At 39.9% G+C, this 15197-nt stretch overlaps 1 protein-coding gene across 2 annotated transcripts in view; it reads right to left on the bottom strand.

Annotated features, from left to right (window-relative positions):
* EFR3A (EFR3 homolog A) overlaps nt 1-11079 on the bottom strand; it is a 75932-nt gene extending 64853 nt beyond the window's left edge. The window contains exons 1-3 of one of the 2 annotated variants that reach the window (XM_027712030.2): nt 11030-11079; nt 6537-6590; nt 1586-1666 (exon numbers count right to left, since the gene is read on the bottom strand). In XM_027712030.2, coding sequence (XP_027567831.1) covers nt 1586-1598 — 13 coding nt within the window. In that variant the 5' untranslated portion in view covers nt 1599-1666; nt 6537-6590; nt 11030-11079. The remainder of the gene's footprint in view (nt 1-1585; nt 1667-6536; nt 6591-11029) is intronic. The other variant, XM_027712031.2, reaches the window with a different exon arrangement.
* Nucleotides 11080-15197: the final 4118 nt, after the last annotated feature.

The raw sequence follows: 15197 nt of genomic DNA, 5'->3' as shown, positions 1-15197 counted from the left end.
GTGGATTGCTCTTCTATGCACCTTCAGTACTTAAAGGCCACATTCCTTTACTACCACAACTTCTGTTTCCCATCAAACTGAACTGTTCAGTCTAGGAGAAAGCTTTGTATTTATACACAAAGAAGTAGCTTTTATAAACCCATTTTGTTAATCAGTAAATACTGAGTGTCCCAGCTTTCTGTAGAAACCAGATGGGACATTTGTGGGCACACAGGCTCATCGGTTTCTACAGCAATCCAGCAGTTCCTGCCCACAACCAGCACTTCTCACCATGCTGCAATTCCAACACCAGATTCAATTTGTAAAAATTATGTTTTGTCAGTTATGAAGAACTTCAAGCTCACAACTAAACTAATGTCAATAACAAATCACAAACTCATTTAAAAAAACACCACATGCACAATAGAAAAGGTCTTGAATCCAGCTTACACTGCATTTATTACAAGACAAGAGGACTCTACTAACTCAATCATGTCAGGCATAGATCGATTATAATTTAATAACTATTCATATTTTATTACATATGAAGTTCATAAGTAGTGTATCAGCATCCTAAAGTCCTTTTCTAATCATTAGACAGTTATAGTGCAGTTTACTGAACACAGGAAAATTGGTTCTAATAGCATAAATTATTCTGTATTTGTTGGTGCATTTGTGTAATTCTAACAAAATACCTGTGAAGCTTTATCTACACATATTTCCTTACCTATTAACAGCTCTACAAAACAATCAGGAAAGAGTACTGATTTAATATAATTATACAGCTAAGTGTTAGGTTGAAATTCCTTACTCATTCTCTTACTAAGGAACGAGTAAGCATTCTCAAACCACAATTGAAGACTCAGGGTGCCCATTTCAAGCCAAAGCACAGACCATTATCAGCAAAACACTGCACAGGTCCCAGTACAATTCAGAATCACAAATGTGCTCTTGAAAAATGAAAGGACTGAGACCTTTGACAGATCTCAAGTTGGACATCTAAAGGAAGACTGAGTTATAAAGGCAACAACTATTTTTTGAAGTCTTGGTGTCTACAAGTTGTTAGAAAAAGAATCATAGAGTACTCTGTGTAGGAAGGGACCCAACAAGGATCATCGAGTCCAACTCCTGGCCCTGTACAGAACAGCCCCAAGAATCACACCATGTGCCTGAGAGCATCGTCCAAACGCTTCTTGAACTCTTGGCAGACGTAGAAGAGTCTTGTTCATCTACCTACCTCACCTTTCTATTCATTCCTGTCTAATTCCTGCACCAATTAATCTGGAAAGATGTAACTTCCTAGAAATGAAAAAGCACTCTCAGAAAGCCAAGAGAGCTAAACACAGCTACCTTTCCATCTGTAGGAACCTGATTCTCTAGAGAGCCACTGGAGTTCATAGTGGCTGATGGTGGGAAGGAAAGTCCATATAGCAAGGAAAGGAAGGCCAAAATACTTTTAAAAGCAGTTCATCCTGGCTTTTCCAGAGACATGCATTTAATCACATAATGGAAATCTTAACCCCCACTCACCAAAATCAATTTTTCTTTGTTGTCATGCACAAAAAAATAGGACACTTGCATGCATAGTCAGCATGAGCCCTCTTACCCTTTCGTCCCATGACTGAGAAATCAATAGCAAACAAGGCTGCACATGAAGGTTAATCGACTGACAGTTGCAAAGCGATTTCTGTAAATAACAACAACAGCCATATTTTAATAAAACCTGAGAAAACTATTAAGCTACATTTTAACATTTGGTGAATTGTCCATGTATAGTTTAAAAGCACATAAAGGTTGAGGGAGTTGGGGTTGTTTAGCCTGGAGAAGAGGAGGCTCAGAGGTGACCTCATCACCGTCTATAACTACCTGAAGGGAAGTTCTAGCCAGGTGGGGGTTGGTCTCTTCTCTCAGGCACTCAGCAATAGGACAAGGGGGCACGGGCTTAAGCTCCGCCAGGGGAAATTTAAGTTGGATATCAGGAGAAAATTCTTTACAGAGAGAGTAATCAGGCATTGGAATGGGCTGCCCAGGGAGGTGGTGCATTCACCATCCCTGGAGATTTTTAAACGCAGATTGGACGTGGCACTGAGTGCCATGATCTAGTAAATGGACTGGATTTGGACCAAGGGTTGGACTCGATGATCTCGGAGGTCTTTTCCAACCCAATCGATTCTATGATTCTATGATTAACAATCTCATTAATATTTATTATATATAAAATAAAAACTAGAATAGCAAACCACAAATAAAATTAATTTCCCAAAATTGCTGTGAGGGGAGAAACCCAAAACGAGGAAATTACCTGTACCTTAAAATGTGTTAAGAACATTAAATTCCAGTTAAGAATTCACTCATTTCAAATTCCATTTCAAGTGCTGTTTTCCCTCCTACACTTGGCAAGGAAGCTCTATTCACATAGCAAATTATACTTTTAAAAGTCTAGTAGGTATTTTTGATTTGGGGGGAGGGGTGGGTCGTTTGTTTATTTAAAGACTATGAAGTAACTGAAAGCAGTAACATCCCTGAATACAATAAAAAACCAAGCACTGTTCAATTGTTATGTCTTCTATTTACTTTCACCTGGCACCAACCAGGGAAGCCACCAGCACGTTCCACCTTCTGCCAGAGTAGCTGCCTCTGCACAGACAACTGGCAAAAAGCCACACGGTGTTTGGAAGGCCAAGGAAACACAAGGTTATGCAGTCTGACAAGAAGCAATCTGCACTAAGTATCCTTGGAGGTGCATTCTGAAGCTACCAAAACCGCCGCTTCATTGTAACCAAAGCCAGGCCAAATCATGGAATATTTTCCTCATAACTGGTACATGCACCTCTCAAATCAGAGTGGTCTCTTTCCAACTGGCAATTATTTGACAGAATAGCGTAGGAGGTGTTCATAATACTAAATTTCACAGCAGAAACTCAAGGGAAGAATGTGGGAAAATAACATTTGGCAAAATCCTAATTTTTATTTATTTGCTCTCTTAATTTACATGTTACAGGCAGTCATAAGGACTTGATAGTCAGCAGCTAAGAACAGGTCAGCATAACAATTATTATTAAAAAAACCCTGAAAAGCAAAGATATAATTAAGTATGTTAATGGTATGAGCCATAAAAGAAGGAAAAAAGAAATCACACACAGAGCTACCACAAGTAAAATACATTCTGATGTATTCTGATGTCGGCAGGTGCTCTCACCTGTATCACACATAATTCTTCTAGTTCATGCAATTTCATTTTAGCACAAAATCTGCCTTTAAGTTAAATGTTTAATTCAAGTCAGGGAATACAGCCAGTAAGTAGGTTAGCTCTTTCTGAAAAAAAACCTCATTATCTACCATGCTGTGTTTCAAGCATCTGATTAATAAGTGTGAATATCCAGAACATACTGTTCAAAAAGTAGAGTCTCTTAAACAACTGTTTTGATATATGACTTAGTTATTGCTTTTTTTCACTAACAGAAGCATTTGTAACATTTCAATCCAAATACAGCCAAAAAACCCTACCAAAACCACTGATGATCCATAAGAGAAGTAGGTTAAATGAAATTATTTGCACAAGTTATTTAACAGGGAAATTGAGAGCACACTTGAAGCAAATGAAAAACACATACTGCCTGTATTGCAAAGGTTAACTGGTTATAAGTTCTTTGGTTTTGTTTTTAAATAAAAGGACAAATTAATCTTTTAATCCACAGTTTCTCTGTGATAAAGTACAGCTTAAATGGTTAATAAAATAGCTGTGGCTCAAATCGCTCTCCTTGTACTGTATTATAATAGCAATGAGAAAACATATTTGCTTTCTCAACATTTCAAAATTTGCACTTCAGCTGAAGACACCATGTTTGTAAGCATATCTCACATCAATGCCCATGTTACTTGCACAGGAGAAACTCATAAAGTTTCATACACAAAGAATATAGAGAAAAGGCTCTATATTGGCAAGGCTGATACAAGTGCTGCAGCAATGACAGAGCTTCACACCTCCTCTACAGACTAAACGTCGACACAAATGCCATGCTATGGCTAGTCAAAGCTAAGCACTTTTACATCTTCAGATTTTTCACTATTTTGGACTATTACTGCACTGAGACTGAAACCTTAATATTATTTCATTAAGGACTCAATGCAGAACAAAATTCCTGCATTCCTAAATGTGATCACTGAGCAAAAACATCAATAGAAAATCTGATAACTCGAATATGTGAGAAAGAACCAATGCAAAGAGAAGCACCCATGACTGAGTTCAGTGAGAAGGGCACTTCTCAGTGTGGGCTAACGACCCACATTCATCTCTCCTCCTCTCAACACCCCATCCCAGTTCTGACCACATGCCTATTTTTTTCCACAGTTAATACTGAACGAGATAAAAAGCATATGGTCCTGTGAATGTTTCATGCACAGTAACTTCAAGACTGACTTCCAAAATGTCACTAGGAACAGCTAAAGTCTCCAGAAAGACTAATTAAGTCTTCTTATTCAGTCTTTACGTAATACCAGTATCTTGGCCTCTCCTGGTATTTCCAAACTGCACTTTTAGATCTACACATTCCTTAACTACTGTACTGGAAATAAAGGGGTAAAATTACCAGCAGAAACTGATATACAGACTCAGGAAAGCAAGAAGGGCAACACTGGATGAGGGAGTTGGTCAGTAGGACCCAAGAACTCCATCAAACTTTCCTGTTAACCAGATATTATTCTTCTACTTAATTTATAAAGAACTCATTCTAGCATGACAGAAACATTTAAGGAATATATCTCACAGTAACAGCCTTTTCCACATTTTATTCCAAAAGATGTCTGAGTTTCTTCATGCGTGGGATGAGAGAACTCCACGTGAAAAAAAATAATAAAATTTAAAACAATCCAGCCTTCTGAAACAACTTTTTTTGCATTTCAAGGACAAATACTTTAAGATTTCAAAGTAACACTAAATAGCAGCAGCCCAGCCCACCAAAATGCTCTGAAAAGAAGCCTATGGAACCTCTAGAGAAGCCTAAATTAGCAGGAAGAAGCTTTTCTTCTCACATGCAACAAAGCTGACATTCTGAAGGCTCTCTCTACCTCTACTGATAATAAGTTAACCAGCCACAAAAAGATGCTTCTTTGCCTTAAAATCCAATCACACTTCATCGCCATCACTTTTGGAAGTGAAATATTAAGAAAGTACTGCTATGAAATTTCTTAAGAATTGCAATACACACGCACACACACCTGGGAGGTTCCCTTTCCTTCACCTGTGCGCTCAAACCCATTAAAGATAAATAAGTGGCTGCAGAGCTCTGGATGTCTCGCTGCAGATAAACACTGTGATCGGTTGGTTTGGTCTCGTCTAAGTCCCATCTGCTGCAGAAATGCAGGCTCTACACACGTTAGTACTGACGACCCTGAACATAAGCATAACTAGTTTAGAAGAAAAAAATATCACTTTTCAGTTTAATTGCTTAAAAAACCCACACACCCCTTCACAGCAGCAGTGAGTCCCATGAGAGGGGCGCCTCAGCAGCACTGACCTGCAGCTGAAGCCTCACCAGCAGGTCCCTGTGTTACAAACCTGAATCCCAGCTGACACAATCCAAGCCAGCAGCTTCTCATGTACATATATGACATAAAACACACATATGTGCCACTAGTCTGTTACAAACCCATGTCTATGCAGAGAAATAATTTCAACCTATTCAGTTTTTACCGCAAAAGCAGAAGACACCTAAATACAGTAAGATATTTTACATGACAGTGGTTCAAACAACACAACACAGAATTACTGTAAGGCAGTTCTAGTACCCAGTAGTCATAGCTTACTACAAATCATTGCAAAAAAAAAAGTGCTCAAACATTTCCTCATGAAATTAAACATCTATGAAATCCATTACAAACCTATATAATTAAAGTGCATGCAATATGACTGGTACTGTAACTTTATGAATACTGCTTTATCCAAAGTCTGATGTTGGTAATCTTACTAGAGATCATGCAGAATTTTTTCTAAATGGAAAACAGAAAAGATAATCTTAAAAAATTGTTAAATTAATATTATTATAACACATTTCATAACTCGAGCATTTGTGTTAGTGAAATTTGCTACTCTTGAAGGTAACTTGATTCTTAGAGACATCTGCCTCAAAAATCTCACTTAACTTTGAATGTTAAAATTTTAAGCCTTATCACTTTTTATCCCAAATACTGATTCTATGCCCTATAAACACTAGTTACCATTTTCCAAAGTTAGGATTATAGCTATATCAGAATACCTTTTTATTTTTTGAATTCAACTATTTCAGAATATACTTTAAATCACAAAATTCATCAGTGTTAAACTGTGAATTTCTGATCGAAAAGGAAAATGCAGAGCCTATACTGGGTTCTTTGAAAAATATATGGAGATTTATAGAGACCAGATAACACTGAGATCTTAAAGTTCCTAAAAATGATGGCAAGTATAATGTTTCTTTTTTCCATTTTAATTTTGCTAGAATTTTTAAACCCCGAAGAAAATATCTAATAGTAAACACCCCTAAATATTGTCTTAATGTACTTAAGGTAAGAATACTTACTGGCAGGCATTATTAATCAGGAATCTGTCTTCAATTTTGCAAAAATATAATAAACTATAAAGAAAACAAACAAACAAACAAAAAGTCAAGACAACAGCTTTAGACAATTTACATCCAAATAAGCACAGTAACTTCTGCAGAATGAGCCAAAGTCACATTCTTCAGCTCCAACACCAAAGAGGCTGTTACCACAGAAACCCAGATATCATTTTATCTGTCCAGACTATCTGTAGGTTTTGCCAGCACTTGAAATGTAGTCATTCCATTCTCGCCTTTGATGCCGGAATAAACATTTTTCTCTGTGTATGTTGGGATGACCTTTCCAACTACCACTGTTTCAGGAAGCTAAACTGGGTACAGCCTCACAGGATACTTCCCCTTCAGATGGAAATTACAGCACTTCCCCACTAAAATGCCTGTGAGAGGTTTCTGTTCAACGCTATGAAAAAACAAGGTGTGTAACACTTTCTAGGGCATTTTTCTCTCAGTATCAAAAAAGGCAGATTTTGTAGATCAGAGTGCAAAGTACTATAAACATCAGCTGACCAAAGGATTTTTGATGCAATTAAATATATTCATACAATTAACTCAATTGAAGTTACAACAAGCTACTTTGAGGATAGAAGTAGCCTAATCTACTGTTTAATTAACTAGCATTAAAGTACAAATCATTTGAAGATTTTTCTATATTAAAGCAGCGCATTTTAGGTTTCATTAACTGCCCAATGCAAACTCCCTGCAAATGTACCTTTCCACAAATGAAAACGAAATCTCAGTTAAAGACACTGAGTTTTGCTGTTTTAAAAAAATACAATAAAAAATTAAAGATATTCATCTAAGAATTGCATGTATATGCACACCAAAAAACCATAATTCCAGAGACTACTAACATGCTAATGTGAGAATAAACATTTTATTTGGTCATATGTTTTAATGAGCACACATTAAAGCAATGCTCATAGTTACTAAAAATAAACTTTATTCTCATTGTACATGTATTTCAATCAAAGGCTGCAATTTGCTGACAGCAACTGTGACTAAAAATAGCAGTTCAAAGTAATTTATTTAAAATAACCCTTCCTATTAGAAAGCTGTGTGCGTCCCTCTCCAAGGACAGAGTGAGAAACACCGTAATTTTATAAAAGAAAACATGCTGTGGATTGTGATGGTCAACAGATACATGGAAAAGCAAAATCTCTAATTCAGAGTGTAGTTAATTTAGTTGAGAGATTACAGTAGTCAGATTTACTGGCATATTAGAACATAAAAACGCAAAGAACCTCGTGACAGTTTCAGGGAGTCAAGTGCCAGAGCCTCTGAGTGTTTTACTGACCATCACCAGCAATCAGGAAATGACTGCTGCTGCCAGCAAAGTCAACTCACTTTGGAAGATATTAATGCAGAAATTACCAGAAAAGTTGTATAAGCAACTAAAACAAGCAGAAGACAATTATTTAAAAACAGAACCAAATAACTGGATTTTTAATAATTTTAAGATCTGTAACAGAACCAAAAATTCAATATAGAGGTGGCCTGGCTTCTACATGCAGAACAGACCACACAATTCCCTCTCCATAAAGCCTTCAATCACTGCCTCATTTCGCCTAGGGCAAAGTTTAATCCACAGATACTGTTTTCTGTTCCAGCAGAACAGAACTAAACTAAACCAAACCAAGAAGCTTCCCACCATGAGTCTGCTCAGTGGTTTGTCACTGAATTAAAATTTTACATAGTGTGAGAAAAAAAAAACTCCACAGAATCTGAAGCAGAACTTGGCTCCAATTAAAAGAGAGAGATGGAAAATCATGAGATACCATTTAGATTACTAAACAGCGTCTAACACTGTTTTAACATATTCCATGTCATTTTGTGACATTTGAGAGATTAGCAGAAGCAACTTAAGGATGTTATACATGTATACAGTGTTTCTAGCACCAAAAGAACTGACTCTTGGATATTAAAATGGTAAATAAAATCATGTCTGTTTTTTTGTGGAGGATTAAAACTTATTTTGTTTTCCCAGGGATATAACAATAATTCTAATTACAATTATAATCAAAGTGCAATGATAGTGAATGTACCTTAAAAGGCCGATCAACACCTGCACGTCATGCAAGAGTCACTATTCTGAACAAAACCTTTTAGTTTAGAGAAGATTCTACACAATTTGGCCACCATAGGAAACCCAATGTCAATGTGTTGTTCTATCAGAACAAGAATGAAAATACAGTTTGTTAGACTTGCTGATTTTTTTTTCATTAACTAACCTGGGATCTGAAATTAAAGGATAGTTTATAAGCACAAATTACTTATTATTATCACAAGATTCCATAAGTGGCACTGAAAGCCAAACAGAAAAGCAAAGATCTTTTTCCTGCCTAAAAGAGTGGATCTCTTTAAAAGACTTAAAATGGAAAAACGTACATAACCTTGTGCTATGGGCAAAGGAATAGAAGTCAGCATATCTGAGTTTTTGTACTTTCTTCTAATAAGCCCTCTAATATGTTATTCTATTATGTAACACCGTAAATGTTTAACTTGATTTTAAGTCTTCAAAATGAAATTGTCAGCTGGGCACTGATTCATTCCTCCAACTTAAGCCAACGAAAAGCAGAGGTTTGAGCACCTCTGATAGTCATGCAACCCAAGCTAGTCAGGCATGAACTGAAAAATTAAAAATCCACTGCACATTAAGTTTTTACATCACTTGGTTCCCCACTCATATTTCCTATTTGAAAAATTAATCAATGCCTTTAGCTTGGAAGGTAGGAAAATGGCTAGTGCAGTGCAAGACTAATAAGTCACATACTCATTCCTAAATACAGACAAGTCAGGCTCCAACTCCACCTACCAGAACCCAAAAATGCAAGATAATAATTCTGTGAAAGTACCTGACTTTATTTTGAATTAGCTTTCTCAGGTGAAGAAGCAATGCCATGCATGAGCCCAGTTAATGAGACTACCCAGTTCTCCTCCCTAAGACAGAACACAACTACAGAAAACAGGATTTGTTTCTACTTAAAAAAATTAAGTATCTTCAAAGTTGTTTAAAAATTGTACAGTAACCTTACAAGAATTACTCCTTATAGTGTCAGGCTGGGCAGTTAAAAGTCACTGATACCTACCAAAGCTGTTTCATACTCTTTATAATTCAGATTTCATAATTAGAAGTGTAATCCCCTTTTATTATACTTGAAGTTTGACTGCCAAGTCTGATTAGTATTCTAATGCCTCCCTCAACTTGCATATAATATGAAATTTGTTCATTTTTTTCTCCTGAACAAGTTTGGATCAGAAGTAGAGAGAAGGTACTGGCCATCATTAATCACAAACATTTTCATAACAGGATTAAATATAAAAATATGTAGTTTTAAAACAGTTACAAACTGTACTCTATTTCCCATCTTCGTAAAGTTTTTCCTGAATCAGAAATTAAACCATTATAGCAGCGTTTTTTTAAACAAATATTAGAAGGCTTAATGGATAAGCCCTTAGGCATAGCAGGGCACTACAGTCAAGGTTTCAACTCCAAAGTGCCAATTTCTCAGAGAAATTTCACTATATGTTTAAGAGCATCCAGGCAGAGTCTTCCAACAAGATGCCCTGATGTTATTTGAGAAAACACTTCAAATTATCTAGAATGAATTACAAATAATTCAGGAAGTAATTGTCTATAAAATCCCAAAGTCTTGGCTGTTAACTCTGGTTTTAGCTTACCTACTCAATTTGCACAGCAAACATTTGATGTAGCTTTACAAAGCATAAAATCTGGGCAAGCAAACTTGGTTTTGATAAAGGTACTTAAACTCTGGTTCTAAGTTAGTGGCTTTCCCACAAGTTCTACAACAGAGCAGAGATCTATGCAACCCGGGATCCTTTCTTCCCTGTGTATCAGCTAAAAGTACGACGGGATCCCTTCCTAGATGTATTCAGAGACTGTACTATAATTAGTTCTTAATAACAGGATTTGTGAATCTACACCCCAATTATTCAAAGCACGGCTCCGTGACTCACAATTAACTTTAAAGCAGAAGACGAAGCTACGAAAGCTCACAGTGCCGTCTGTCTGTAAATCTGCATTGCGTTCGGTTAATATCTCGCTGTGTTAACGTCCATTTGAGGAAAACCTGCTGAGGGAAATCCCAAAGCCACAGCCCTCCCCGGGGAAGGAGGGGGGATCCCCCTGGCACAGCTCCTGCGGGGAGCAGCCGCCCGTTCCGGGGGCGGAGAGCCAACATTCCCGCCAGGACCACAGGGACATCCCCGAGCCGCCGTCCCAGCGGGTCTGGGCTGCGGCGATGCCCTGAGGATTCTCCTCCCGCCGCAGCCGGGCGACCTGAGCCTACCGCCACCCCCTCAGCGCCCGCCCCTCTGGCGCGTCCTCCTCGGTCCCGAGCGTGGAGAGAGGGAAGGGAGCGGAAGGTCTGGAAGAGGAGGCGGCTGTGAGGGTGAGCGCGGGTGACGGGAGCGCTGCCGGGCTGGCCGAGACTCACCTCAACCACCGCTCCCGCTCAGCTCTGCAGCCGCCATCTTCCCCACACCCCTTGTTGTGGTGCGCGGGGCGCAGTGCACGCCGGGAGTTGTAGTTCTGTTGAAAGCCGTGCTTTGCCCCTCTCCGCCCATTTGTCCCGCACGGAGGAACACTGAGGGCTCACGGGGGACGAAGGAGCGCCTCGGCACGGCTCGGGGGAACAGCCTTAGGCATGGAGCCGGCTTGGCAGCGCCAGGTGCGGGGCAGGCGGGTGGAGGCCTCCGCAGCGGACTACAAGTCCTAGCAGCCCTTGCGGCGCGGACACGTCGGCTCCTGGGGGCAGAGTCCCGGGTCACGTGTCCGAGCGCCCGCCGGGACAGGGGCGGCCGTGAGGGAGGATCCGAGACTTGGGTGGGAATTTGTCCTGCTATCCATCGGATCGGGGCTATGGGACCAGCCGTGGCTGTGCTGAGGCTCCCCTCATCCGTGGACTGAAAGAAGGAGAAGGGGAGGATGAGTGGTGCTTGGGGGCTGCGCTAAGACCAGAGCTCAAATCCACCTACACAGAACGTGGTGCCAAACCCCAGTGAGAATCATGTGAAACCCAAGGCAGCACAACCTCTTAGGCTGTTCTCCTGGAAATAATACTGCTGGCTTCCAAATCTGGTGCCTTTGATGCCCAGTTTTCTAGACGGGCAAGGGGAAATCTGAAAAGTTTGTTTCATTGTTTCATAGAATCGTTAAGTTTGGAAAAGACCTCCAGTATCGAGTCCAGCCTTTGATCGGTAGTCACCTTGTCTAGTGACCTTAAGCGCCAGGTCCAGTCGTTTCTTGAGTGTTTGCAGGGATGGTGACTTCACCACTAGTCCTGACAGCCCCTTCCAGTGCTTGACCACTCTTTCAGTGAAGAAATTCTCTCTGATGAACAACCTGAACTTCCCCTGGCACAGCTTGAGGCCATTTCCTCTTGTCCTGTCACTTGTTACCTGGGAAAAGAGACCAACCCCCATCTGGCTACAGCCTCCTGTCAGGGAGTTGTAGAGAGCGGGAAGGTCTCTCCTGAGCCTCCTTTTTTCCAGACTAAACACCCCCAGCTCCCTCAGCTGTTCCTCACAGGACTTGTGCTCCAGACCCTTCCCCAGGTCTGCTGCCCTTCTCTGGACACACTCCAGCATCTCAATGTCTGTGTTGTTGTGAGGGGCCCAAAACTGAAACCAGGATCTGAGGTGCGGCCTCACCGCTGCCCCCTTTGGTTACAGGGGGACGATCACTGCCCTGGTCCTGATGGTCACACTATTGCTGACACAGGCCAGGATACCATTGGCCTTCTTGGCCACCTGGGCACAAAGTGGCTCATATTCAGCCACTGTTGATCAGCACCCCCAGGTTCTTTTCCTCAGGGCCACTCCCAGACACTCTTCCCCCAGCCTGCAGTGCTGCAGGGGTTATTTGTGACCCAAGTGCAGGACCTGGCACTTCACCTCAGCCCATTAATGCAGCCTATAGCCCCTAACAGCCCCTTTCCTGTTGTAGTCCCTTCTGAGGGAAGACATCAATCCAACTTCCAGGTTAGGTGGATGAGTCCATTTGAGTTTATATATTTTACTGACTTCAGGTCTGCTCATGTTGCATCTATTAAAGACTAACATTTTATTTTCTTACACTTTTTGAATCTATTTTCTTTCCTTTCAACAACAGTCAAAACAGGATCAGTATTTCTCAATTGTGTTCTTGAAAATAATCCCTAAAAATGTGAAATTGAGGAGGTGAGATGTCTACACGTCTTGCAGTTTTCAGCATTATCCAAGGCATGTTAATTTGCAAAAATTGATCAGACTATCACACGTTGGTGCAACTGAGGGAGTGAAAGGAAGAAACTAAAGTCCTTCTTGTTTGCTTATATGATTTCTGAAATACAGCTTATGGTTTTGAACTCTTGGGGCCAAACATCATGAAAGTGATAACACACAGTGAACAGTCGTACTCAATATGCGTGTTGAGTCACTGCCTGCAAAGCAGAACATGTTGGAATTGCCATGCAATTTATTGATGTTTCTGCCAAAAACAGTCAGCACTGGGATATTCTGTAGAGCTACATTTGTCCTTTGTCCTTTAAGTACAGCTGGTAATAATAATCCTCCTCATTATTTTCAGAAACCTAGAGGAAAGTTTTAAAAAAATTTTCATCAGCCAAAAATATGAATTAATTATCATGCCCTTAACTCATGTCAGATGCAGCTTTAGTTCAAAGATCATTCTTCCATCCATCAGCTCCAGGCAGACTGCTCTGTTTATTGAAGTGTTTCATTCCAGCTATTTGTCTCATTTTTCTATTAGCTGTGCATAAGAGCATGCAGGCTCCAACGTGCTCATCAAGCCATAGGGTTTCACCAAAATGCTGGCAAGTAGTGCAGTTACCAGATCTTACTAGTTGTCTGAATGAGACAAGCAGCGAGCCAGGTTGGTGTTCATTCAGCCAATACTCACGGATATAAATGTAACATCCTAATTTCTCTTTAACAGTTTAAAACCAAATTTTCAGTTGCCTGATGACGTTACAGATCCTCTTTCTGTGATTAATACCTTTTATTCTCTGAGGCTTATAAAAAAATTTTCCTCCATTTTTATTGTGTTGCAAGCATCTGTGAATATGGAGTAGCCTTATAAAGCTCAAATCACAAAATAAATATAGTGTTGGGATTGAGGTTTGTTTGAAGAAAGCTAGCATGTTTTAAAGCAGGCCTCTTTTACAACATTATTACATAAACCATGGGGTATCTAATAATCAATAAAAGTCAATAAAGCTCTTAGCGTAATTGTAGTGTTGTTATTCAAAACAACTGTTTTCCTAATTCAATTTCAAAACAGAGGAAACAGCTGTAGTCTATGAATATGCATGTGTTGATCTCTTTGAGCTTCCTTATGTGCTATATAATGGGTAACAAATTTAGTTGTGAAATACAAGAATTTTTTGGTTTAGTGAGGACGGCAGAAGAGTATCCAGATACCTTTCTGTCCAACACCAATTTTTCATTTATTGTCAATGAAAGACAGACTTGATCATTTGACCACACGAAGGTGACAATCACACTACCCAGTAAGATTAAGAAAATGTTGAATTGCATATATATAATATTGCTGCATGACTAATTTGCAGCCAAACTGTCTTATTTTACTCCCCTTCATCCCAAGTCTAGGTAAGCGGACTGCCCAGTTTGGCTTGAACATCTCCTAAATCTCCTGGAGCACCAGTTCATACATGTGTTGATCCCAATATACACAAAATTCCATGGCTCAAGTGACCTGCCTTTATATTTCTTTAAAAAGTGATTGTCATAATTTTGGAGCGGGTCCAACAGAGGACAGCAGAGATAATTAGGGGACTGGAGCATCTCTCTTAACAGGAAAGGCTGAGGGAGCTGGGACTGTTCAGCCTCGAGAAGAGACAACTGAGGGGACCTCATCCTTGCCTGTCAGTATCTGAAGGGAGGGTGTCAGGAGGATGGACCAGGCTCTGCTCAGTGGTGCCCAGCAATAGGACAAGAGGCAGCGGGCAGAAACAGATGCACAGGAGGTTCCACCTGAATTATGAGTGACCATGCACTGGAACAAATTGCCCAGAGAGGTTGTGGAGTCTCCCTCACTGGACATATTCAAGAACCGTCTGGACACACCCCTGTGCCATGTGCTCTGGGATGACCCAGCTTGAACAGGGAGGTTGGACCAGATGACCCACTGTGGCCCCTTCCAACCTGACCCATTCTGTGATTCTGTGATCATTACATCAGCAGAGCTTTTAGAGCTTTCACCCTAGTAGTATCTAAAGTGTGAGATGTCAGATGTCCTGTTCTGAGGCCAATAATAAAATGTGAGTTTCATGAGTAATTTGGCGGCAACAGTTCTATGTTTTCTAGTTGGATTACTAATTCACCTAAAAGTACAATCAAATGTTTAGTGTCTGCAGCAAGCAGCAAAAAGTACCTTAGTTTGAAATGCTCATGGAGGTTCAAAAGGATATCAGGAATGAATAGTTAGCCTTAGATGGTCCAAGAGAATGAGCTCTTCAAGGAGTTTTAAAGAAAATTAAAAAACCCTGAAGGAATTAATGTACCCTAACAACCATATAATGCAGGAATGACAGGAAGTTAATATTATTTTTGTACAGTCAAGTTTAAAATGTTGTAGATAGA

Source organism: Pipra filicauda, unplaced genomic scaffold, assembly GCF_003945595.2.
Source record: "Pipra filicauda isolate LSUMZ 115617 unplaced genomic scaffold, ASM394559v2 scaffold245_size1146780_pilon, whole genome shotgun sequence".
NCBI lineage: Eukaryota > Metazoa > Chordata > Aves > Passeriformes > Pipridae > Pipra > Pipra filicauda.
Note: the sequence above shows the minus strand (reverse complement) of the source record. Positions and strands in the feature narration are given on the sequence as shown.